General features: G+C 41.6%; 2 protein-coding genes across 7 annotated transcripts in view; one reads left to right on the top strand and one right to left on the bottom strand.

The window, feature by feature from the left end:
- Positions 1-22,565, top strand: part of FNIP2 (folliculin interacting protein 2) — a 113,572-nt gene extending 91,007 nt beyond the window's left edge. For 3 of the 4 annotated variants that reach the window (XM_037497589.2, XM_054690454.1, XM_037497588.2), the window contains 3 exons: positions 13,673-13,873; positions 17,223-17,338; positions 18,824-22,564. In XM_037497589.2, the coding sequence (XP_037353486.1) occupies positions 13,673-13,873; positions 17,223-17,338; positions 18,824-18,902 (396 nt within the window). In that variant the 3' untranslated portion in view covers positions 18,903-22,564. Of the gene's footprint in view, positions 1-13,672; positions 13,874-17,222; positions 17,339-18,823 lie in introns of all 4 variants that reach the window. The other variant, XM_037497587.2, reaches the window with a different exon arrangement.
- Positions 14,710-27,545, bottom strand: part of CUNH4orf45 (chromosome unknown C4orf45 homolog) — an 80,497-nt gene continuing 67,661 nt past the window's right edge. For 2 of the 3 annotated variants that reach the window (XM_054690455.1, XM_054690457.1), the window contains exons 5-6: positions 18,574-18,669; positions 15,574-15,735 (exon numbers count right to left, since the gene is read on the bottom strand). In XM_054690455.1, coding sequence (XP_054546430.1) covers positions 15,628-15,735; positions 18,574-18,669 — 204 coding nt within the window. In that variant the 3' untranslated portion in view covers positions 15,574-15,627. Of the gene's footprint in view, positions 14,881-15,573; positions 15,736-18,573; positions 18,670-27,545 lie in introns of those variants that run through there. The other variant, XM_054690456.1, reaches the window with a different exon arrangement.

The raw sequence follows: 27,545 nt of genomic DNA, 5'->3' as shown, positions 1-27,545 counted from the left end.
ACATCTAAATCTGCATTCTTTCCTCTGTTTCTCTTTTGACTTTAAGTGGTAAAATAACGGGGGGGGGGGTGAGATAGAGAGATTTCCTCTGTCCCCGTGATCCTCAGATAGCTTCTCTCTTCTTTTTTCTGAGTTTAATGCAGGTTTTCTGCCCATGGATTCTGCTGACCAGGCCAGCATCAGGGTATTGAAGGTGGGACAGAGGAGGTGGTAAGGGAGCACTGACAGCACCGATGGGTTGAGTTACTGTTACTGCTGTTAGTTGCTGTTACTGCTCATTTGCTTATTGTCTTAAGTAAATCAATTGGCATCACTAAGCCTGAGAGAAATATATTTACAGGGACAGATGAGATGCAGTCCAGTGGTTTAAGGGTTTGGCTTCTAAAGACAGACAAATCTGTGTTTGAATCATGGCTCATCCCTTAGTGGCTTTGCAGCCTTGGGTAAGTTCCTTTAGTTTTGTAAGCATCCATTTCATCTTCTGTAAACTGAACAGTACTTACAGATATGGTTTGAAAACTCTGAGATAATACATGTGACTTATTTAGCACAGCACGTGGCATATCACTCAATGCCCAATAAGTGCTAGCCATGCAAATTATGTACATGAAAGTACCTCATAAACAAGTTTCCCCAAAAATGCCTATTGGCAGTGAGGGGACCACACCCATACATACATTCATCCAGCACTGAAGGAGTCCACATTGCCTTTGCCTGCGATGTCACAAGAGAAAACCAGCCGATTCTAACTCTGTTGGGTAGGGCCGACGAGACCAAAATTAAAATTGGCATCACACTTTAACGTATTTTTAAGAAACTATGTTCCAGGGCTTCAGACATTTACTGAATAATCCATAAAATGAAGTAACAGTTGGCTATAGCAGCCTCTTTCATTTAATTTTAAGGCTAACAACAGATTGACTCCAGAAATATCATGCGGAAATCAGCAGCACAGATAAGGAGCTTCGCTAATGCTTGGCTGTGATGTATGCCCATGAATAGCTAATTGAGCCATGTGGTGTGATCAACCAGGAAGACTACAAAAGAACAGCAAGTCACATCAAATGATAAATCATTACTTAAGGAGACATCTATGTAGGACAGACCTGCTATTTATCACTCCTCGTGTTGCTTTTATTTCCCTGTGTTGTGGGGGAATAAGGTGATGCACACACATACACATATGTATTTGTGGGCACACGTGTTTACACTTATAAGCATGTGCACTGGGTTATGACTTTAAAGTGTATTTCTTAATGTGGATGGTGGTAAAAAAGAATAGGAAAAAATACTGCTCTCCAGTCTGAAATCTTCGTGATTCTCTCCCCTTTCTTACTGTGACTGCACTTTTGCTTCAATTCCTCTTAACCATTTTTTTCCCTAGTCTAGCTGCACAGTCGCCACAGGTGCAGATAGAGTCACTGCAGCATCTGCTCTTCCTGTCGTCCAGAATCCCGCTCGCTCTGTGCCAGCACCCCGCCCCCACCCTGGCCTTTGCGGTCTTCCCGACTTTCTTCCTTCTATTCTTGCATCCCCAGTTTTCTTGAGGTCTTTCTCTGCTCATACAGGCCATGTCTTGCAAGTCTATGTTTGGGTTCGTTTTTCTTTGCATAATCCAAGGAATTGTAAATCATGCCAAGGCCGGTTGTCTCGCCACCTCCAAAATGGATTCTGAATCCAAATACAAAGATGACATCAGGGCTTGTCGTATACATTTTAGCTAGTTTCCCCCAATTTCTGCCTTAGGTACTGTTGCCTTCCCAGGGTGAGGATGTCCATGATCATTTGTTTCTGCTGAAGTTTGGGTAGTTACTGTGTCAGTCATGATGGTGATGGATCTTCAGGCAGCCAGAGGAGAGAAAGAATCCCCTTAACTTTCTTAGCTAGTGTCCCTGTGTCCAGTTTCTTCCTCTTCCTGTCACCTTGCACAGTGCCACCAAGGGCTCTTTCTAAAACAGGAATGTCATCATTTGCTCTTCTCCTTTAATAGTTTCCCATGCTTTTTTGAGAGTAAAATATAAACTCTGTGACTGAAATTGTTCCTTTTATGTCTTTCATGCACAAGTGCACACACGCACACACACTTGCACGTACATACCCTTCCCATTTTATGCACCAATCACTAGCTTGCCATTCTCTAATGGTTCACCTTTTCTCCCACCTTTTTACTTGGGCACTGTTGCTTCCTTTGCCTAAGGCTCTAGAGAACAAACTTCTATATATTTTTGAAGACCCAGTTCAAATGTTGCCTCTTCTTTGAAACCATCCCAGGCAACCCCAGAGAGAAGTGAGCTATTCTCACCTCCGGGCCCTAAGCACATTGCCCCATGCCTCTCTTCTGTTTCCAACATCTCTTTCTCCCATGAGGGCTGAGGGACCTGGAAACAGAAAAGGGGGCCTGGGGTTCTTTCACATCCCCAACACCCAGCCCAGTGCCTGGCATGTAAAAAGCACTCAGTGATTTCAGCTTACTAGTCCCCATAAAACTGAGTTTAAGGACATGTGTATTTATTACAACGGTAAAATCCCATGATTAATGCGTCTCTTTACCCTGAAGTTAAGAGAAATAGCAGATGGTCTTTCTTTAGAAAATAAAGGGGAAGAGTAATGTGTTTAGACATGATGCCTGTGCCTCTTTGTGTGCATTTCTTTTCTACCTAAAGGAGAACAAAAAGCTTATTATAGGTCTCTCAGGCTTCATTTCTCTTATGTTTTGTAAATATTGGGCACATGTCTAATTTTGATGTTTTTCCAGCTTTTTCACGGTCTACAAAATGTCTGGACATTCATGCCATTCTCTGCAAAACAGCTTCCAACCCTATCACATTTTATTTTGCAGTCATGCAAAATAATTGACCTCGAGCATCTCTGCTCACCCTAAAGCTGTGTCAGCAAGTGACCAGTGAGCAGTCCCGAGGCCACACACCGCATCTGCAAGGTCATGGGCTGAACTTGGATATCAGTCCAGTGACCTGCTGATCACAGCCACACGCACAAACACACAGATAGTCAGATGTTTCCTTCGCACGCCTTGGCCTCTCCCTCCTTCCCTCGGCCCCCAGCTGCCTCTGCCTTTAGGATGTGTTTGGACTCCCCAGAGGCCCCACCTGGCTTACCTGCCGGCATTCACACCTTCAGCAGAGTCCCATCACCCAAGCTGATTGCTTTTCTCCTCTTCTCCACCTTGTTACAGCACTTAAGCCTTTAGTGAGTGACACTGAATCTGTGTCCAAGAGACGAAACTTCTGATAAAGAGTTATGATAAGATCATATAATTCTTACCCCTTTTGGTATTTTTGTATGTTAAAGTCTCTTGCTGAACTAGAAATCTCAGATGGTGACATTTCAGGTGGTCTGGGTGACATGTTTGACCAACAGGGGGACAGGGAGCTGGAGATGGCCCTAGGGGAGGGGGACGGGAGTCAGGCCTGCACATTTACCTGCCTGTTAGGACGTGCTTCGGACTTTTTGTGTCTTAGGTGCTATGTTTACAGCTGTGGTCATGTATGAGGTGGAGGGACGGAGCTGGAGGGGGGACTGTGCTACATGAAACTCATCAGAGACAGAAAGAAAAGTCTATATGATCTCACTTATCTGTGGAATCTAAAAACATTTTCAAAAGCAAACCAAATGTCAGAAAGAAAAAATAAAATCAGGCTGTGGTTACCAAGTTGGAGGGTGAGGAGGGAGGGGGATTTGGAGGTAAGTGCCCAAAAGATACAAACTTCTGATTATAAGATAAATAAGTACTAGGGATGTAATCTACCCCTGGGGTGTGGTAGATAGGAAACTTGCTAAGAGAGTAAATCCTAAGGGTTCTCATCACAAGGAGAATATTTGTTTTTCCTTTATTCTTTTTTTATTGTATCTGTATGAGAGGATGGGTGTTGGCTGAACCTATTGTGTTATTCATTTCAGAAGGCATGTAAATCAAACCATCCTGTGGTATGCCTTAAGCGTATGCAGTGATGTCTGGCAATTATTTCTCAATAAAACTGAAAAACAAGTGAAAACAAAAAGAGGTGAGAAGATTCCAGCAACATACTTTACTGAACTGATGCAGACATGCCTCCCCCTACAGCAATGGAAATGATGGATAAAATATTACCATCCCCACCCTAACTCCATTGTTATGTGTATAAAAAAAAATCTCTTGGGCCTCCCCGGTGGTGCAGCAGTTGAGCGCTGGGTTGCGAAGCTGCCCGCAGCCTCTTCAGTGCCGGTTCAATCCCCAGCTGCTCCCCAGCCACCAGAGGAGGGTCCCCACATGGCGCGCAGACCTCTCCTGCCGCCTGCTGCTCCCCTCTGCAGTGTACTTCAGTCCTTCTGCCTGCTCTGCTCCCCACTCTGGCTCTGGTGAATTCTCTCACCCTCCCGTGCTTCTGACTGTACCCAGTGCTTGTATAAATAAATAAAAATAAATCTTAAAAAAAAAAAAAGCAAACATTATGAAAAAAAAAATCTCTTTGGGGCTTCCCTGGTGGCGCAAGAGGTTAAGCCTCTGCGGCATGAGTTCGATCCCCGGCCAGCGAGGGAGCTACCCACATGGTGCAGCAGACCTTTCATGTCTTGCCCACTGCTCCCCTCAGCAGTGTATTTCAGTAGATCTGCCTGTTCTGCTCCCCACTCTGTCTCTGGTGAATCCTCTCACCCCCCCCCCCGCATCTCTGGCCTGTACCCTAACTCTTGTATGCATAAATAAATAAATCTTTTAAAAAAAAATCTCTTTGTGCCAGAAACAAATAGAAATCAAAGTCAGATACTAGATGTGGGCTGAGGTACCAGTGACTCTCTGTGATATTAGTCTGGTCGCATGCCCAAGGAATGCGAGCTGAGTTTCTAAGAGCCACTTTGGACAAGGTCTGTGGCCATGTACACACATAAGGCTTGGAACCTGGAACTGAGCCCCTTACCTAGAACACGGAGCTTCAGAGAGCTGCTCCCCTAAAAAAAGGGAGCTAGAAAACTCCAACTATAAACAAGCAGAGAAGCAAGTTAGAAACTTGAGTGGGGGGTGGGGGGAATGAAATCGCCCTTGAGAAATCAAAATCCCAAGTGTGTACTCGGGATGGATTTGGGGCTCAAGTTTATTCTAACCAAGTGACTTGGAAATCCCTTTCCAAGAAATAAGTGTAGAATGTAGAAGGTGGAAACCTCCAGGATTCTGGCAGTGGGAAGCACACTAGATGCTTTCACAACCTCAAGCTTTTGAGACGTAGACAACTTCTCTTCTTGTTCTCTGTCATTTTACAACTCTCAGGTCTTTAATGACGGGCACGGAACGTGTTTCCAAGAGACACATAAATCAAAACATCTCCAGCAAGATGGAAACTACTTATCACATATAAGAAGCCAGGATGATGGCGCATAAGCAACCACAAGTAGGAGAATTAGCAGCCCTAGAACAACCTGAAATAACTATCCATTCACTTTTTAGAATGGTTACAGTGTTAAAATGAGGATTTGGAATCTTGTGGGGGGAAAGCTAGTTTGCGTTGGGGGAGTGACAAGTGATTATTTAGATTTGTAAAAGCTAAAAACAACTGAAATTAGAAAACAAGGTCATTGTAACTGAAACTCACAACATGGGTTAAAAGAAGAGCAGATTAAATATAGATACAAAGCCTTAGAGTTTGTGAAATGGAGCCTAGATTTGAGATTGCCTCTCAGTGTACCTCTAAACAGAGGTGCATGCAAAAATATGAAAAAGTAAGAGATGTGGCTGCTAGAACAAGAAGATTTAGGGTGTGTTCAGAAGACAAGAGTGATAAAAGGGCAAACAACACTGAAGAAAGAATGGCTGTGGTTTTTCAGATCAAATAAGCACACAGACACCCAAGTAGGGTAAATATAGACCCACTTAGCTATCAGATAGGTCTTCACAAAGTCTTGTAACCTGCCAGAGAAAAGACATGGCACCTGTGGTCCAGGAGTTTGAAATTTGACAGGAAATACAAAGAAATGAATTCACAGTAAAAAAACACTGTAGAACCTACTGCAGTGGGAGGTGCAGGAATAGTGTGGGCTTCCTGGAGCTCATGACCTGTGAGCTGGGATCAGTAGGAATTAACAAAGTGGATGGTCAAGAAGGGGTGCAGGGGGCAGCATGTCTCTTTCAGGAAACTGGATTCTTCTGGCTGGTTGGGTTGATGAGCACCATATTTACCCAAGACAGAGCTGACTGCCATGCAGGCTATCCTGTCGGTCCTCTATCTTGATTAAACTGATGCCAACAAAGACCCTTTTCTGGGCGATTTCTAGACTGGAGGGAGTGTTTAACAAAGGTGAGGGACAACCGGATTTCTTAAGAGTTGTGAGACTGAAGGGTTTTTGTTTTTCTAAAAAAATGGTCGGCACCCTCACATCTGCAGTCCTTATATGTGGCTCTCAGATACCCAGAAGTGGGGGTTGGCATGGGCGGTCTTATGTAGCTTACATCTTCAGTTCCGAGGAGGCGGTGGAGGATGTGGTTATATAGGTGGACCTTCAAGCCTATGGAGGAAAAAGAATAAAAATGGGGATCTGAGGATGAACAAAGAGAAGAGCAGGATGCTGAGAAGGTGAACGTCACACAGTGACTTTCCTAATTTCCCTAATTAGGGGCCTTACTTGAAGCTATGTAAAGAATAATATTACTAAGCCAAGGAGCTGTCACCGTGAGGAATCTTTGAGAAAAGTTATTTTGTCATACAGCATTAGCTTATTCAAGCTCAGTTGAAGTTATCAAACTTAACCAGAATTACCCTCTGTAGAATGATTAACAAATTGACACAGAAATGAAGCCAAATCTATGTTGTATTATCTAGAATATTTCAGAGAAGAAGAAAAGCTATAGGGTGGTACCTTTAATTACCTACATCATAAATCATCTGCTCTCTTTGTTTTTGAAAGAGGCTGCCCAGTGATTCACCCCTAATAGTTAAATCTGCACTACTAGATCTACTGTGCAAATTTGAGAGGTGACAAGGAGGCCAGAGGTCTGTCTGTGCTACACATCGGGTGGGCTACACATCTTTGAGGACTGATAAGAGGTCAGTGAGGATAACTGTCTGGCACTGCCAGCAGCAGGAAGATGAGGAGCTTTCTTACCAGAGTCATCACGGAGGCAGCTATGTTTCCTACTGTGGGTGTCAGCTACAGAGTGTCGCTCGCACTTCTTACAGTCTTCAGGGATTTCCACCCTGACAAGGCCCTAAGGCTTCAGAGTAGAGGGCTTGGCAGAATCATTGAGCTAAAAGTTGAAAACACTGAATGAGTTCCTCGCTTCTGTTCCCAACAGAAGAAGATACTTAACAAGCGCCTATATTTCGTGTCCTTAGTGGTTCTAGCTACAGTTCCTATCTGTGTTCCTGGCCAACCCTCAGGAAAAAATGGCATCAAGAACTAATAAGTAGTTATTGGAAGTTTAATGCGAGAATGGTATTTTCCTAGTCTTAATCAAGTTAAAAATAGGTAATCACGTGAAATGTTAGTCATTGAAGTGTTGTATATGGAAAAGAAATGTATTAGCAATTGTGCAGATGACTTAATAGGAACTGGGCTGAATCCCAAAATAAAGATATCTGAGTAAAGAATGGTTCAACATAGCCAATGTGTATTAGAGACTTAACACAAACCCAGCATGTTATTAAGCTCATTTCAGAGACTGAGCAAAACAGAAGAAAAATAAAATGTGATTTCTCTCCTTGAGTTACTTAATGAAACTTATCTGTGTGTAGGCAGAGACTTTGAAGCTGAGAACAAGCAGAGGTGATTAAATACCAAAATGTGTGCAGTCAATGGATACAGTCAAATGGATACAGACAAAGAAGAGCAATGAATGTGGGTAGTCTTGTTGGGGATGGGAAGTGGGACTCAAGCTGAGTCCTTGAATGATTAGAAAATTTAAAAGGTAATCAATGCCCAAATTAGTAATTACCTCAAGGGAAGAGGAAAGGGAATGTGGGTAAATTGGGTAAAAGGGTCATTTGTATGGTGAAAGATATGCAGGCGTTGATTATAATGATGCCCACCCCAAAGCTTAGATAACGTTATAATGTAATGTTACTTCAATTATTAAAAACAAAAAAGTTTCTTAAGCGGTTCTTAGTGACCCCTGAAAAGAGCACCTGGATAGGTGAAGGTGGGTCCAGGCTGTGAAGAGCTTCAAATATGGGAAAAGGTACGTTTGAATTTGAATGTTTCGGTGATACGTGCTGGAGTAGGTTTTTGAGTTGATGAGGGAACTGAAGTTCTACTATTTTAGGAAGCTTGCGGGCTTTGGTGAAGTGAATCAACCAGACAAAACCTGTCCACAGTCTCGCTATTTATGAATTCTGGGTTTGAGGTTTCAGTGGACCTGGTGTAAGAAAACTAAATGAACATTTAAACACCTGTAAGCATTAGGCATTTGGCTGCATGTTTGACACACGTTTTACTCAGAGAAAACCTCTGTGGGTTAAACAGCACTGAATCTCCCAGAAACTACGTGTATTAAGTGTGACCAAATTTTAGTCATAGAAACTGAGGCCTAGATGAATGAGTTATGAGGTAGTGTTTGAGACCAGTCCTGTCTGCTTTTAGCACCCTTGCTCTTGTCTTATCATTGCCCTTTGCTGAAATAACAGAACCAGGATCTTCTGATTAGCAAACCTCACAGATGGTTCTTGTTCCTGGAAGTTTCAGTTAAGTGGAAGTTATGTTTGTGCAGATTAAGGCAGCATTCTTTGTGTACTCAGATCTGACCTAGAACCTTGGAATTGGAAAGTCCTGAGCATCTAACACTCCCAGGAATCAGACTCACAAATCCTTAGTGGCTATGAATTAACCAGACATAGTCTCTTCATTCAGCAAGCTATCATAGCCAAAGAATATTCGAGAACCCTTTGAAGTTCACAAAACAAAACAAAGCATTTCATATGTTAGTTTGTCTTGAGAAATCTTCACAGGAAAATATCATTTGAATAAATGAGATATTGGCAAGGTAAAGCTAAGTGAACGATTGTTTCCACCTTCTCATAGACTAGAACAGGGCAGAAATGACAAGGGCACCTTACCACTACCTCTTTCCTCTGATGGAGACCGGTCATCCACCCTAACCATCCCCCACAGTTGTGCTCTCCAGCTCTCTTTCCTCCCCTAGCCTCTCTCAGAAGTTTCTGAGTTGCTGGTTAAATTTTCTCAGGAGGCATGGGAACTGCTGGCGGCAGCCTGAAGATGTGGCAGGAAAGTGCGGGCACCTCTGAGGGCTGGTTTCTCCACAGTGCTGCGTGGACTATTAGTGGGCACTCGGGAAGGCAGTGACAGGGAAGCTGTTGGGAAGTCTCAGATTATGGAGAAAGTAGAAATTTTGCCAGCTCATTCTGAAATGAGAATTTGGCACACTTTACTTTGAAATTGATTCTCTTAGCTTGAGAGAGAAAAGGAAAATTGATAGATAACACCTATGGGGGTCACAGTTTTCAACCCAAACAAGTATTTTAAGGAGAAGTGACCTAATATTTCCTTTAGATTTTCTTTCAAAACTCAAAAACAGGGCCTCCCCGGTGGCGCAGCGGTTGAGCGCTGGGTTGCGAACCTGCCCGCAGCCTCTGCGGCACCGGTTCGATCCCCGGCTGCTCCCCAGCCACCAGAGGAGGGTCCCACATGGCGCGCAGACCTCTCCTGTGACCTGCTGCTCCCCTCAGCAGTGTACTTCGGTCCTTCTGCCTGCTCTGCTCCCTGCTCTGGCTCTGGTGAATTCTCTCACCCTCCCGCGCTTCTGACTGTACCCAGTGCATGTATAAACAAAACAAGCAAATAAATAAATAAATAAATAAACATGCCTCTATAAAATTAAAAAAAAAAAAAAAACTCAAAAACATCAGAAGATGTGTTTCATCTGAGACAATAATGGTTGGAGGAAGAACTTTTATAGGGTAAATACATGGTGTGGTTCTTTTGTTTGTTTTTCTGATGATATATAGTCAAAATAACAAATGCCTTACAAAGTAAAGTTGAACTTTAGGAAAAGGAGTCTTATTAAATCATCTGACTTGCCAAGTGGAGTTCTCCATACTGCACCTCCCCTTTCTTAAGATCAGTGGGAGGCCTCTGTGCCTCACCGGTCCCGGTGACCCCATATACAACCAGCCCATATCCCCATGCTCAGACTTCAGGCCCGCAGGGTAACCGATAGGTGGATCAGGCTTGGAATCCTGTGTGAATCGCTTTCTTATGTTTTATTGCATTCTTAAAAGAATTTGATTTCTCACAGGAACCATACCATGTATGTTACTGCTTCTGTGTATTTGTGTGCACATGAACTTGATAAAACTGTGAACTTAAAAAATCAACTGAACAGATTTCATGATTTAATTACTTGCACAATTAACATAAGGATAAATAAGTAAAAGTTAGTATTAAAGGAACACACATAATTTAGTGTTTCCTTTGTTTATTGTGGCTCTTTATGTCCTTAACAGCAGAGTCTTTCTTGAGAGGAATGTTAAGTTGAATACCAGGGCATAGGGTGTGTGTGGGTGTGTGTTTCTGACAAATCCAAACATGGTTTTCTGGATCTTAGAGTTCTTTAAATTCTAAAGCTTAGAGATTGCCTGATAAGCCAAATCATGATAGGTTTAAACTGCCCTGTCTTTAGTGGGCTTGTTTTTCCTTCGCTAAGTTTTAGGTCAGAAATCTCCATAATCAGTGGAATTTCAGCTTCCACTCTGATTCTATATGGTTATTCACAGACAGGCCCCCGGTCCCCCAGATGTCCCTTGAATTGTATTTAGTTGCTGATGATGTTTTTTTAATCTCTCTCCAGCATTCATTTCTTGTTCTTAGTTATTTCCATTTCCTTCTATTCTTCTTTCTTTGAAAGTGTTTATTCAGTAAGTAAGTGAACAGCTACTAAATGATGTATTTAAATGGCGGCATTGGGTTGCCCTATGGGTAAATTGAGAATTTTGCGTTGTGTTTGGCAGTCCAAAAATGTGCAGTTTGGTATTTTTCTGGTATTTTTCTTTTTTTTAAGATACTCTGAAAATATCCAGCAAGTTCTTTTCTGTTCCTGGAACCTGTGACTTTAGTACTGTGCTGTGTTTGGGAATATGGGGTACTTGTCAACTGCCATTTGTTGTTTGTTTTTAACTTGTTGTGTGTGTGTGTGTTTTCTCTTTCACTGAGGGAACATTGGTTTACAACACTGTATATGACTTAAGGCACTAGGTTCACACGTCCTCAGATGTATTTACCACCCCCGCCCCATTTCATCTTAATTTAGTAACATTTTCAAATGTCAGGTCCTGTGCTATGAGCTAATAACACAGGCAGAAAAGATTCACCACCTGCAAGGAGTGGACTGTCAAATTCCTGTCCGTTTGTCCCAACTTGGACCCGTTTGTCCTCACCTTCCTTATACCTCCACCATTCAGATTCTACCAGCCCATTAAAAAAAAAAATCGAAGCAACTTCTGCATTCCATTTTGTTCATATATTTGGATCTACAAACTTTTGAAGTCGTTCATGCTTGGAGAATCTTCCATTCATCACCACCCCTATAGGGTATGCCTATAGGCATAAAACAGAGGTCTTTGTGTTGTTTTTGGTTGTGGCACCATATAATTTATAGTCTAGTGCTTTTCTTGGAATGACACACTCTTCCTTCCCCTACCACTGTGGTGGGAAATCATTTAGGAAATTTGAATTGAATCAGAACATAGCGCCAAAATGACCTGCTGAAAATTCCACGCATATACCCTGCAGGAGCTAGATTTTACTTTGAAAGGTGATTGGCATACATTCAAAGCATTGTGTCTATGTTGGCATATAATCAGTAGTGATTATGTTTACTTTCATCACATACTTTTCCTTTCATTTCATACTTTTCATAATGATTATGTTTAAGTCTCTCGAAGGAAAGGTCCATACTATAGATCTATTCTATGCCAATACACAGCACACTGATTTTCTGATAAGTGCAATCATTTCCAACAGGCTTGAGCTCAGAAACACAAATCTTTTCAATATCTATTTTCATTGTTTTCCAAACATTTCCGAATGGAAATGGAGCTTTCCATTTCCATTGTTCATAAGGCCCAGGCACCTTGGTAGCAAGTTACCATCATCTTGCTCTGAGCCTGTGACAACACTGGTGAGCAGTGGCTTGCAGGAACTTGTAAGGGAAGTCACTGAGGCCCTGTCTTCAGCTGTCTGTTTTGGAGAGTGTGTATGTGTGTACGAAGGGTAGGGGTGAGGGATGTGAAAACCTTTGCATGAGTGTGGGAATGTGGGGTCATTACATTTGTGAGAAAACCTTTGCACTGTTTGGGTAGCAAATCTAGAAAATGAGAATTGTCCTTGAAAAATGGGCTTCATTAATACAAGCATCTACTTCAATCAAATTCTTTATTTCATGTTTAAGATTTTTGGACATACATTTTAGTAAATGTTGGACCATTTATAATGGAGAAAAATTGTCAGAACTCTGGAAGTTTCCCCCCTGTGTAGTTTTCCTTCAGTCTGCCAGGCCCTTCCTTTATGTCAGTGATAAAGAATGCAAAGCTGTGCAGTCTCCCCTTTTACTAACCATGTCCAGGATTAGGGAGCCAAACCACTTGTTAAAATTGCATTTTGACAGCATGCTACAGCTTAGGTTTCTATTTACAGCCTCCTGCTACTTGTGTTAGTTCTTAAAACTCTCTTAGCCATTATTCAATGACAGGGTTGTGTACCTGTTTGGGTTCCCCATTGCAAGGAGCAGAAATCAACTCTTGTTAAGTTAGGCAGGAGGGACTTGGTTGGAAAGATATTAGGAGTTCACAAAATTGATAATCAAAAAACTAGGCCTGGACTAGACAAGATACAAGGCGACTCTTGGAGACCCAGGAACCATGAACTCTCTGAAAGTATTTATTTGTAGTAGTTGCTCTCTGGATAGGAAAATGGTGGCAGCAACCATTTGAAAAGCCACAGGGTAAGACACAGCTACTTGACCACATCTGGACAGACACAGGGTGGGACTCCTCCAGGCCTATCCAAGGTCATTCATCAAAGGGAAATTGAGATGAAGTTTTTAGGGGGAAGGTGGACTAAGCAGCCAGAGCAACAAACAGCCACTGCAGGGTAGTGGAGTGGAGTGATCGAAGACCAGTTCTGTTTTTCCTTTGGTAGATGATTAGAAAAATGTGCTCGTGCATTGGCAATGAGGTACGTCTGCCTCCCCTTCCCTGCCCCTACCCCATGACTGGGGCCTTAAGGGGCAGTTCTGTTGTGAGGTTGATTCGTATATAAGTATATGTGTCAGAAGGTGCTGGTGGAGAAAGAGTTATGAGCTGATCAGTTTTGAGAAATTTATTTTTAAGGTCCTTTTTCCTTAACTGCTTCAATGTTTACCCTCTTTGCCCTATGACACAGCTTCCTAGTTAACTAGTGCTATGCATAACTGCCCAATTATCAAGGATTTTTGCATTATAAGTATTTTCATCAAAGCCATACTTGGACCTTTTGGATTCATCATGAAATAAATTCACCTCCCCATCTGACTTCAATTGGTTGTCAGGGTAGATTTATGTATATATGCAGCACACCATTACTGCTCCCCCCCACCAGGTTCGGAGCCATTAGTCTAATGCTAAACAGAAACTTCTGGAGGATTTGAGTGCCACTTGGAGGTGTTGTGGAACGCTGATCAGCGTTGTTTCTCTTGCAGCATCCAGTGCTTGATGAGCCGATCGCTGAGGCTGTCTGTATCATCGCAGACACAGACAAGTGGAGCGTGCAGGTAGCCACAAGCCAGAGGAAGGTGACGGACAACATGAAACTAGGCCAGGATGTCCTGGTCTCCAGCCAGGTGTCCAGTTTACTTCAGTCCATTTTACAGCTTTACAAGCTTCACCTCCCGGCTGATTTTGTAAGTATTTGTTCTCCTGTCACCAAAAACATTCAGTTTAGAAACACCTTTAACACCATTTTGATTATTAAATCACAAACTCAAGTGTCCTGTTTTTAGTATAATTGGATGTTAGCACAAGTAAAAAACAGACAATGCAACATAAGACCAATGAACAGGATAGATTTCAGCAACGCAAAACAACACCAAGTGACACAAATCAAGGTACATGGTAAAATAAAGTAAGTGAGATGTGGGATCAGGCTGCCAGTGTGGTGGCGGAACAGCCATTGTCATGGCCAAAACTCTGGGCTGCTGGAGCAGCCCAGAGTCCCACCCAAGCTGTGCTACTTGTAGCTGTGAGACTGCTAGGTCTCGGGGTCTGTAAAGCTGGGGACATAGCAGAACCTGTGTCACGTGGTTCTGAAAATTCAAGTGAGATAATTCCTGGAAAGCACTTGGAATCATGTTAGATAGGATAAGCACGTTAATAATCATAATGACTTTTTTTTTATTCATTTATTTGTTTGTTTGTTTTTGTTTATACATGCACTGGGTACAGTCAGAAGCGTGGGAGGGTGAGAGAATTCACCAGAGATAGAGCGGGGAGCAGAACAGGCAGAAGGACCGAGGTACACTGCTGAGGGGAGCAGCGGGCGGCAGGAGAGGTCTGCGCGCCATGTGGGACCCTCCTCCGGAGGCCAGGGAGCAGCCGGGGATCGAACCGGCGCCACAGAGGCCGCGGGCAGCTTCGCAACCCAGCGCTCAACCGCTGCGCCACTGGGGAGGCCCTCATAATGACTTTCAATAGTAGTTTCATGAAATAATATATTGCCTGTAAAGACTGACAGCAACTTATCACTAAAAACTTTATTTAGGCCTTTAAATTGAAGCTACTGGCAGGATAGCTGTCCTGGGGGGAAATACAGGACACACTTATGGAATATTATGACCTTATTTTTGTTCACATTTGTAGGCAGTTTTTCTTTCTAGAAGCATGTTGGAACCTGCTGATGAGATTTCTTTTTCTGTAAGGCAAGGAAGATTTCATAATTATTTACTGCTGTGTTATTACGTATATAAGTACTTATTTACCAAACTTTTATAGCTTTTTTTCAATACTATACAGCTGTTACTACATTTGACATCTAAGTTGTCCAAGGAATAAATTATTCCAGCTTATTCTTTCACTTCATTTGGCAGAAGTATATTTAACCACTTTAGGAGTCTGAATGATTTATTTAACCTGACAAAACCAAGATCAAAGAAAATTTCATCTGCAGTTTAAAATTAAAAATTCTTAAAAATTACTTGAATGAAACACATGATTAAATAACTAATAGAGCCTTCAGTGCAGAGGAAGAAGTAGCTATTTAAAATTTCAGAAGCTAAAAATGGGAGAAATCCATCTCAGGAGTAAAGTCTCAGAAATGAGAGGGGGGACCCCAAAACAATCTACTTGGTAATCAGAATTATTCTAAATGCATTGATTTCAAGGGTACAATACACTCCATGTAAGCCAGTGCTCTCTCTATTTATTTATTTTTTAAAGATTTATTTATTTATGCATACAAGAGCTGGGGTACAGGCTAGAGGTGCTGGGGGCAGAGGTGAGAGGATTCACCAGAGACAGAGCAGGGAGCAGAACAGGCAGACTGACTGAAATACACTGCTGAGGGGAGCAGCGGTTGAGGCAGGAGAGGTCTGCCTCACCATGTGGGTTGCTCCTTGGCTGGCCGGGGATCGAACTCGTGCTGCAGAGGCTGTGGATTGCTTCATAGTGCGGTGCTTAACCCCTTGCGCCACCAGGGAGACTGTGCTCTCTTTATTTCCACATCGCAACGTGCAGTTTTCATGGGGACCATGAAAACACTGTAAATTAACTATTTTAAAACATAAAGGAGTCAGTGTAATGTGAATGTCCTTTTCAATATTTTATAACACTCTTATTTAAAAAATTGTATTTATCCCATAAGGAACTGAACACTTACTTAACTGAAGGTCCTTTCACCACTTTATGTACTTGGAACAACATTTTTATGAGAAATGGTAAAAATCCTCCTTGCTTGGGTTGTTACTCATCATCACTTGCCACTTACATTTCATTTACCCAAAACAAGACATTTAAGATTTTTAAGCTATCTCTAATAGATACTTTTTCCATATCACTGAACGGCCCAGATGGTCAAGATCAACATTTTCAACTGCATCTTTTAATCTTTTTACCTTGAAAATAACAGGCATAATGGTCTAGAAGAAAATTATGTGTGATGGAATTACTCTTGCCAAAGCCATCAGGTGTCTTACTGAAGATGCTTGGGTAGCTCTGCCTGCCAAATGCAAAAGCATTTGCCTCTGGTGAAAGACACAGATGGTTGCTATTCTCTAAAAAATGAAGTTGGACTCAATTCCAAGGGTAGAAATGTCCTGAAATAACTGCCTTTTCTTTATTGTTATTAAAGACCTAGTTAAAATATACGTGAGAGCAAAAACCAAAACAAAACAAAACAACTAAAAGAATCTTCTTCTAGTTATTCCTCTTCTGGGAGAATATTACACTAAAATAATCTGAGACATAGGAAAATAGTAATAACAGATATTCCTTACAAGATTATTTATAATAACAAAATGCAAATGTCTATGGGATTGATTAAATAAGGTTAATTTATATTCTCAAAACTTATTTAGCACCAAAAATTACATTGATAGGGAATTTTTAGTAACATGGGGGAAAGGATTTTTTTTTTTTAAGATTTGCTTATTTATGCATACAAGAACTGGGGTACAGGCCAGAGATGCGGGGGCAGTGAGAGGATTCACCAGAGACAGAGTGGGGAACAGAACAGGCAGGCTGACTGAAAAACACTGCTGAGGGGAGCAGTGGGTGAGTCAGGAGAAGTCTGCTGCACCATGTGGGTGTTTCCCTGGCTGGCGATTGAACTCATGCTTCAGTGGCTGCGGGTGGCATCATAGGTTGTGTCTTAACCTCTTGCGTCACCAGGGAGGCCGGGGAAAGGATTATAAAGCTATTTTTTGCTCTACCACCTAAGCTAGCCAGCTGGGTGATTATAAATCTTTTTAGGAACAGAAAATAATTGCACTTATAAGATGATTTCAACTATGCAAAAAGCAAATGCTTTTTTAAAAAAAGACTAAAAGACATATATATGAAAATCTTAATAGTCATTGGAAACAAACTATTGCAAAAATCTGCACTTATATCTACTTGTGGGCAAGATTGATAATGAGTAGTAATTTTGTAAGTGTATTTGAAAGGGATGAAATTATAGTGTACACAGAATCCTGACTCTTAGCATATCAGCAGAGGTTTGAATTCCAGCACTCACCGTGTGTGTTACTGACTTTGCAGTGTGTCATGCATCTTGAAGATAGACTACAGGAGATGTACCTTAAAAGCAAGATGCTGTCTGAATATCTTCGTGGGCACACACGAGTCCATGTGAAAGAATTAGGTGTCGTGCTGGGGTGAGTTCTGTGCCATGTGTTCCCCTGGGAGGGGGCTGCCCCTCGCACTGTACCCACTGAGGCCATGCAGCCCCTGGGGCTCCAGTGGGAGTGTTTGGGGTCCATGAATGTTGCCTCTGCTGCTCCCTAGTCAGCAGCATGTTCTTGGTATCTGATATTAGAGTTTTGTACCCAAAACCAGTGTAGAAATTTGAGTGGTACTTTTTGTTAGTCTTCTCCCTGAAATACTTTATGCTCAAAAGTGAAAAACTGAATCCCACTCACTGCCCATTGCTAGTAATTTCAGAAAGAGGACAAAGTCACAAGTTGTGACACATGCAGCAGCAGTTTACATGTTGCTTCCTGGAGGAGGCAGACAAGGCTGTTCTCCGGGGCTCTCAGGCCCTGCCTGTCGGATAAGCCCATCAGAAGAGAAGACTTGCTTGTGTTACTAACACTGCACGTCGCCTTCCGGGGGTCTGGCCACAAATCCTCTGGGGGAAGAAACTCTGACTTTCGCTTTACTCTCTGCTTCATTTTTCAACAGAGAACTAACCAAAAGACATTGGACATGTGGGAAATTGTCCCTTCTGATGCTGATGTCTCCTCTAATTCTGGTCAAGAAAATACAGTACACATAATTCCAATCTTAAAATTCTTTAACAGGCCTGCTCATCAAAGTATTATTTCTAGACTGAGACCTTTCCATTCTTATCAAACTTTGTATCTTTCACACTCCACATATGACTTACTGTATTGATTGAGTCTTGGCATTTGCTGTTATAATTTTTTTCTTACATACTTCATTATAAAAATATAAGAAACACTGTAAAGTAATGCCAGCTACTTTTTTTTTTAACTTTTAAATTTTTTGGTTTTGGAATTCAAGAGCTGATTAGAAAACATCCCACAGACTGAAGCAGCCCTAGTCTTCATTTGTCTGCATTTAGCCAGTGACCGTGCTGTACCCACCTCTGCTTGAAGACAGCAGCCAAAGCCCATCCATTAGTGTCTCTCGATTCAGTGTCTCTCAGAACACGGGGCTCAAAAGCTTAGTGAGACTCTAGCTATAGAGCCCAGTGAACAAATCCCCCAAGGTGTGTGAAGAAATGACTACCACCATCCTTTTCCTAAGGCTGCTCTGAACCTGGGTGTGGGTCAGGAAGTGGTCAGTACAGGTGCCTGGAGATACTGGAGAACACTGAGGTCTAACATGATGAAGCCAAACAGGGAGTGAGAGACGTACTGGTACTTACACTCCAGGAAGCCTGCACAGGGAAGAGCGGCTTGGTGTCCTCTCGTCCACACAGCGCCCCCGCTGCAGTCGCCATGAGCCCCTTGGGCCGTGATCCCTGCAAGATTGCATTAGAAAAACCATCTTATCTCTCTGTCTCTTTTACTTGTTCTGTAGTTTTAAGGAAAGATCTAGCAAACTTGGTCTTTAGCCATAATACGCCCTATACAATCATGCCGCTTTAAATACTCTTTTCTTCTTTCAACTTTCAGGATTGAATCGAACGACCTGCCTCTGTTGACTGCTATTGCCAGTACTCATTCCCCTTACGTCGCTCAAATACTCTTATAAGCTAAAGCTCAGGACATTTCTTCCTTGGAAGAAAAAACAAATCAGATTCTCAACTGAAGGAGAAGGGAATAAGCTGTCTGACATCAGAAGCATAAGAAGAGCAAACAGAAACAGTCACTCCACTGCTTTGTCTTGTTGCTTTCAAGTGGATCCTTCATTCAAAGACTTGGGGCTACTTGACATAATGGCATTTGTGTTTCTTGCGAACACTTTAGGCCTTTTGTTACCCATGACTCAACAGAGAGTGACCTTTCTGGTAGGAGGAAACATAAGCACTACACTAAACACTAAGCCGCTGGTGCCGGTGGCCTCGGTGGCCTCGTGTGACCGGCAGTGAAGACCTCGGGCGGGGTAGACAGTGCACCGACCCTTCCAGAAGGAAAGCGCTTCTGTCTTGAAGCGTGAGCTCTCTGAACTGGAAAAAGCTTACTGCGCCATTCCGAGAAGACAGTCAGGAGGAGGTCTTTGGATTCCGGGACAGAGTTGGCTTTTTATCCCAGCGAAAGGAAGGTCACCCCCTGTGCCACCTCCAGCTCGGGTGTCTGGAAGTCCCCCGCTGACACAGAACACAAGGAGGACTGACTGCCGGGAAGAGAGTGTTGCAGGGACCCACTGTTGTCACGTCCTGGTGGTGTTTACTGTGTTTCACAGGCGCCGCGGGGAGGTTAGAGATGGGCTGTTGATGCAGTAAACCCAGGGGTCCGTGTAGCATGCCAATCCCGTGGTGAAGTGGGGCGCGGCTGCAGGGGGCACTGCCCGCCGCCGTGCGCTTCCTCTGTAGACTCCAGCTTTCAGCAGCCTTTTTACAAGAGGCCATTTACCAAAGCTATTTCTATAAACTCAAGAGTGTTTCTGTTGCTACATCTTCCAGCCGAAGCCACTTTCTTCCTATAACAGTTAATACAAATGACTATTTATACTTTAAAAGGCACAGCTGTCCTGGTGGGAAGAGAAACCTGCAACAGTTCAGGATGACTAATGAAAGTAATTCATTCGAGCATTTATAAACAATCCATAGATGACCTAAATTTTTACATTATCATCTCTGTGCCTTCTAATCCCTATATCCTTTTCAAAACACCTTTCCGGAAATTAACTTTCTCATAGCTCCGAAATGAAAAAGTATTGATTTATTAGCATAGTTCGCTTTAAAAAAAAAAAACCAAACCTTATTTTTCTGTTAATATAAAGGAAATTTTACTTAGTTTACTGATTGCAAAACAGACTATGTACTGACATCCAAGGTAAAGGAAAAGACTTAAAGATTGATAGTTACAAGACCAGGAGCTAATCTAGTACAGCAAAACATTGCGAGCACCTTGCAGATGTTGTGTGCAGTTCATTATAACCAGGATCTGGCTTCCTTTCCTTGTTTTATGCACTAATTCCAACCCTCCCCATGTGTGTATCTTTTGTATCTAAGAATATGACGCAACTTCCTATTTAGGGATTAGAAAGTCTTCAAATTTTCTATTTGATAAAGTCCTGATCCTGAACACCAAGTTATACAAGTTTGTCTGTTATTCTGTAGCAAATGCAGGTTAATTGCCTGTTTGATAGAGAATAGTACCGGTGGAGAAAAATAGGTCTATTATTTCGTAGGAATAATTAGAAATAGGTCAGAACGGCTGCCTTTCTCTCATTTTTTACAAGCGTGATCTGGAGAGGGGTGCATTGAGACTCTTAAGATCTTTAATTTTTTTTCATGCCTTTCATAAAATTGAAGTTTTCCATTCCTTTTATATTTCTGCTATTTCCATGTGCCTAACATCTGAGTTTGGAGTTTTGAAGTCTAGTCCCATGACATCATGTTGTTGGGTCATCCAGAGAGAATGAACCTGACCTGTGGCTCAGCTCCTTTGTCATTTGTTTTTCATTATATGTGCGGCAATGATAAGAGCTGATGTTACATTGTCACAGCTGCACCAGCTTAAAGCATTCCCTCATCTCCTTCCCCATTCCTTGTTTACACGTTTTGGGCACTTTCCCTCATTCACAACCTTCCGGGGTTTCATAGAAAATAAGTAGATACAAAATCAGTTCCATGCGCATGTGCACATAGTGCATGTTGAAAATTAGACCCAGATATGGGGGAAATTTAGCTTTAAATGGCTGATTCTAAACTCTACACATAAAAGATTTGGCCCAGCACCCTCAAAGCTGAGAAAATTTAATTTGCCTCTTAAGCTACTGTTCCAAAACACTCAGAAAACGTCTATTGGAAAACTACAGGTGGATCTCATGTGGGGGTTGTCTCAGCAATGCTCAGGATTCTAGTCAGAACCTAATCCTCACACTGACGGCCTACACAAACAGACCGAGAATGCTGCTGCTCTTTGATGGTCCTCCTTTAATAACATCCAAGTTGTGTCTGTCTCAAGTTCAACTTCTCCCCAAGAGTAGAAAAGAAAACCATCTCATGGAATCGTGTTGAGGTGCACCCACTCACACACCCGCCACCCGGTGGCTTCATTCTGTTTTAGCTGAAGAGGCTTCCATGTCCACCTCAAGAAAAAAATAAAAATTAAAAAAAAAAAATAGAGAAAACTACCTCAGTTGACAGGATTCCACCTTTAGGGTTTCTTCAACTTTTAAGTCTTACCTGTTGAGTGTAACTTTTGTAGCGTCTTGCTTCTTTCAAGCAAGCTAGTGAGGCATGACAGAGCAGACGTGTGTACATATCGCTGTGGTGGATTCTTTCTAGCATGTCGCGTCTTATTTTTAACAGATTGATGAGTGATATGAATGTAAAGATAACTGTGTACGTTTAAACGTGACAATGAAAATCTGAAATGTAGCTTCCATACTTGTGCATAATTCCAAAGTATTTTATTTTTATCAGTGTTAAATAGCTTTTTGTACAGGCTTCAATCCATTTTTTCTGAAGTGTGCTGTTTTTTAATGAAAGTAACTATAATCTTTTCACATCCCATGGAACTGCCGTTTACACATCGCAACTTTTTAAACTTACCATATTTTTCAAAATTAACTTTTTTGAGGGAGGAAAATCCCACTTGCTACATACTAAACTGTTGTTTAGGCTCTTATAATTAGGACCTGCGATTTTATAAAAATTTAGTCTGTAGCTTTTTAGGTTCTTCACTAGAGTTGTACATAAAAATAAGGACTATAAAGTGACCCCTAAATTCTTTTAAATGTCTGGATTTTTCCACTAATACATACTTTTGAAAGCATTTTGTTTATGCATAGATTCACCATTAAATTGAAAAAGTCTTTAGCTTCTCTTGGTAAATGTGAGCCATTTGTTTTATATTGTGTTTGGGGGTGGGGCGTTTCAATAAAATTTGCCTAAATCAAGCAGTACCCTCTGAATGTTAATTTTTAAATGTCAAAATTGGGTGAGGCATATATCTGGGAAGCAAAATTGCAATATGAGTAAATTTCACTGATGTTTAAATAAGAAGACAATTCTGGGATTTGTTCTTGAATCACCATTAATACAAATGGATGGTTTATATTTTTGATCACTTAAATGGACATCAATGTCAATGAATGGGAAATTTTTCTTAAAACTTATTCATGTATTATTTTTGATCCATTTATCTGTGGCATTTGGTGCAATAAACCTTTTGAATTTATCCTGAATATTTTCCTATATTGCTTATGATTTGTCCTGTCTAATTAAACTTAGAGCTCTCCTTTCCACAATGATTCACATCAGACAAGTTCATTATATGTGTCAGTGACTTTTTACAGAGGTGTCTGGAAATATAGGTGCATTTTTGTTTAATATAATGATGGGTGGGGGCTGAGGATGACAGGAGAAATACCTTGTAACTTGAGGGCCACCCACGGAATAAGGAATTGTCTTCTGCTCATATCTCACTAGACATTCATGTGGATGAAAATCTCTTTATAATTATCTAAATTTTGATTCTGCTTTACAGAAAAGTACAATGTATCCTTCACTTGATTACAATAATATTCTGACTTTTCCAGGAATGCCACTGTTGTATCAATGGAGGAAAGATTTTACTTTCTTAAGAAGATTGAAAATTTTAACAAGAATTGACTTCATTTTGGAAACAACATTACCCACAACTATGGTGTTCATGGAATTTGAGTCATTAATACAGTATACCTGTCTCAGTCTTTGTAGCGAGGTATTCATGGAGATGCATATAGATGTAAGCATCTGCCTGCTGCATTATTTTCAATACTAATCTGGTATCCCAAGGTCTATGTATTAAAAGCTACTCAATATAACTTGCTTTAAAAATATTACCTCTAGGGTACTGGTGTTTTATAAATGATGTTTGTAACTACGTTGTATTTATAAATTTTATTTTAGGAAAATAAAAAGGACATCACAAAATTTTGCTATGAAAGGGAGGAAATACAAGGATATATATATAATATCAGGAAAAAATATGCTGGTAAGTGTAACTTTTGTCCCAACATACCACCACACTGAATTACACTGTTTCAAAGACTATATAGGGAGAAGACACATTAGACAGTTCAAAACAATTTTTTTAAGTAAAAGTTTCTAGTTTTCCTTGTTTCCTGAAGTAGTTTTAAAATCACACCATTGGGCCTCCCCGGTGGCGCAGCGGTTGAGCTCTGGGTTGCGAAGCTGCCTGCAGCCTCTGCAGCACCGGTTCGATCCCCGGCTGCTCCCCGGCCACCGGAGGAGGGTCCCACATGGCGCAGACCTCTCCTGCTGCCCGCTGCTCCCCTCAGCAGTGTACTTTGTCAGTCTGCCTGGTCTGTTCCCTGCTCTGGCTCTGGTGAATTCTCTCACCCTCCCGCGCTTCTGACTGTACCCAGTGCTTGTATAAATAAATAAATAAATAAATAAATAAATAAATAAATAAATCTTTAAAAAAAGCAATGTTTTAAAAAAAATAAAAATAAAAAAATAAAATCACACCATTGATAAAGTACTTAAACACACACACACACTGCTTTTTAATCCCTAATGCCTGGACAATTCTGTCAGATGCTTTATATATCAAACCTCATTTAATCCTCCTAATTGAATGAGATGGGTACCATCTATGATAACTAATTTCATGTGCCAATTTCATTAGGCCACAGCACCCAAACACCAGTCTGGATGTTGCTGTGAAGTTGTTTTTTAGATGAGATTAACCATTTAAATGAGAGACTGAGTAAAGCAGGTTACTGCCCCAAATGTGGGCATTTAGTTAAACAGGCTGCGGTCTCCCAAGGAAGAAGAAATGCTGCCTCCACGCTGGCTTTGGACTTGAGCTACAACCACTCTCTTCCCTATGTTACTAGCCTGCTGGCCTGCCCTGTAGATTCATGTGAGTCAGTTCCCTAAAATCTTTTTCTCTTCCTGCACACACACATACACACACACACACATCCTACTGTTTCTCTGGAGAACGCTGACTAATCTGGGTGCTTAAGAGATCAATCCAAAGATTATATATCTCTTTTCTTCAAAGGCTCACTTCCTGTAACTTGGTATGATATTCCAAATGCAGTTGGGTAGGGCTGAAATATCATCATACCAAGTTACAGGAAGTACTTTAGTATATATCGCTTTGTTTCAAAGAGACTCTACAGACCATAGAGATACACCATAAAGATTGAGACACAAGGCACATAATCTCTGGATATATGGTGCAAGAAGCGATAACAAGAAAAGCATAAGCTAGAAATAACCCTCTGGATAGCCAGGAAGAAGGTAACTTCACACTCAGTGGAAGAGAAAAAAAGCCTTCCCATAAAGCTCGATCCCCACAATGTGTCTTGATCCCCACAGCTGCGCATTTCCCATTGTCCTTTGGGACCTCACACCATCAGTTATCTACCCTTTCTCATCTTCAAGTCCTCAATCTAAGGAAGTTTGCTACTCAAAGTGTGAAGAAAAACTGTCTCAAGCCTGTTAAATGAACCATATTCATTTAATATGAATTCAGTATTATTCAATCATATTAAATTAATAAACTAAAACTCCCTCTTTATTTCTTCTTCCTTTGGTAACTAAGAATTTAAAAGGGTTTCTTTTGCTTTCGTTGGCTTTCACTTGCTTACTGTTCATTCACTACCCTGCCACCTAACTTCCCCATTCCAAGGTCTGCAGATCGGCAGCCTGAAATCCTTCCTCACCTCTAGTTTGCACCGAGAGCTTTGAACCTGCTTTGTGTTTTGCTTGCTTTCAGTCACTAATTTCTCAGTTGTGTCACAAAAAAATGCCCTCCCTTTCCTTTCAAACTGCTCTAATCAATTCTCTTTCACGCTCATGGCTAAATAATCTTTCCAAAATGAAAGTGATGCTGTCACTCTGGTTTATAAGTCAGCCCAGTAAAATCCAAGTTCCTTCCACCATGCACTTGAATGAAGCATATGGCCACTCTTCCCCATACCACCCCACCACAAGACACCCCTCTGCGGGTGATGACCATCTATGTATCAAGCCACATGCAGGTCCCCAAAGGCATTAGCTTATTGTTAACCTTTGCCCTGTCAGTCCCTTCTAGGTACTCTCTCCTCTTTGCTCCCTCAAGTCCCTCCCGTTACTAACTTAAAATGCAAGTCAGCATCAAAATTCTTCCAGCACCTCAATATTCACGGTCCCCAGACCAGCAACAACTGTACCACCAGAGGGCTAGAGAGAAATGCAGGACCTCAAGCTGCGTCCCAGCCCTACTGAATCAATTTGTTCCCTAATACCATCCCAAGTGGTTCAGACACATTAAAATTTGAGAACTACTCTTCCCACGTTAGTGTGACAAAATGCTGCCATTTACAGCAAAATGGAAAGGAATTAGAGGGAATTTTTGTAGTGAAGCAGGTCAGAATGACAAAGACAAATATTGGACATTTATATAGCAATTTGGTAAGGTAATATATCCTTGTAAGAACTGATTTTTTATTTTTTTATTATTTTTTTTAAAGATTTATTTATTTATACATACAAGCACTGGATACAGTCAGAAGCGCAGGAAGATGAGAGAATTCACCAGAGCCAGAGCGGGGAGCAGAGCAGGCAGAAGGACCGAAGGACACCGCTGAGGGGAGCAGCGGGCGGCAGGAGAGGTCCGCGCGCCATGTGGGACCCTCCTCAGGTGGTCGGGGAGCAGCCGGGGATCGAACCGGCACTGCAGAGGCTGCGGGCAGCTTCGCAACCCAGCGCTCAACCGCTGCGCCACCAGGGAGGCCCAAGAACTGATTTTTTAAATAAATAAAATGAGGTTTTTGATGTTGAAAGGGAGCAGGCAAAGAGAAGGGACCAAACAGGTATAAGAAATAGAGGTGGGGCGGGAGAAAAAAAGAGTAGAGGGAGGATTATAAGAGAAAAGAAGATGGAGAGAGAATGAGAGAGAAAAAGAAGAAAATGAAAGCAAAAATCATTGTGGTAACCACTGGCTAAGTGTGAGGCATCACGTTGGCAGCTTTCTACAATTTCATTTGTTCAGAAGCATTTGTATTTGCTTCTGAATTTAGAATGCTTGCCTAAGTTATTTTCCCTAAAAAGAATATATAAAAAAAAGGGGGGAGGGAACTTGAGTGTTTATTGAGGTACCCTGTGGGTGGTTCATAAAATGGGCTTGGGAAAAGAAGTTTTTTGATGTATCTCTAGAAATTTAGAAAAAAACTTAGTTGATAAAGTGAGATTATTTTGAATGCCACGGTATTTTGTTTACGCTGAAAAGGAAAGGAATGAGCAAGTGATCAATTACCCTCATTAATAATGATCTGAACATCGGTGCCTCTGATAAAATGCCCTGAGACATAGCATCACTTATCTGTGCTTCCATCCAAGAACACATTGGCTGAATGTAACATAGGAAAAGAACAGATAAACCCACACTTAGAGATATTCTACGGAACAGCCTATACTCTTCAAAATTATTAGTTATAAAAAAACCACGCCTGAAGAATGGTCCAAGTAGAGGGCCTCCCCGGTAGCGCAGCGGTTGAGCGCTGGGTTGCTGCGAAGCTGTCCGCAACCTCTACAGTGCTGGTTTGATCCCCGGCCACCGGGTGAGGGTCCCACATGGCGCGCAGACCTCTCCTGCGCCCGCTGCTCCCCTTAACAGTGTACTTTGTCAGTCTGCCTGTTCTGCTCCCCGCTCTGGCTCTGGTGAATCCTCTCACCCTCCTGCGCTTCTGACTGTACCCAGTGCTTGTATAAATAAATAAATAAATCTGGAAAAAAAAAAAAAAAGAATAGTCCAAGTTGAAAGAGAATACAGAGACATAAGGACTAAATGTAATGCATGATACTAAGTCAGGTCCTGGGACAGAGATTAAAATAAAGGATATTTATTGGGTTAGTTTGGGTAGAAATTATGGAATATATAACAATATTACTTCAATGTGAGATCCCTGGCTGAATCTTGTGGTTATACGGTGGTCATGTAAGTGAGCATTTCTGTTCTTAGGAAATAGGTGTTGAAATATTTAGCAGGAAAGGAGCACCATGCCTCTAACTTAATCCTCAGATGGTTCAGAGAAAACAATTATGGGTGTGGGTGTGCGTGGAGATACACAGGAAGAAAGCATTAATGCAAATAAAATTAACAAGTAAGAGTTCCGGGTAAAGCCTGTATCAGGAGTTAACTTTGTACTGTTCTTGCAACTCTTCTATAAGTTTGAACATTTCAAAATGTCTTTTGACAGATTTTTTAAATGCACAAAAATATC

Source organism: Talpa occidentalis, unplaced genomic scaffold (genome assembly GCF_014898055.3).
Source record: "Talpa occidentalis isolate TD23 unplaced genomic scaffold, MPIMG_talOcc4v2.1 talOcc4.8, whole genome shotgun sequence".
Taxonomy (NCBI): domain Eukaryota; kingdom Metazoa; phylum Chordata; class Mammalia; order Eulipotyphla; family Talpidae; genus Talpa; species Talpa occidentalis.
The sequence above is the reverse complement of the archived record's forward strand: the minus strand, read 5'-3'. Positions and strand labels throughout refer to the sequence as shown.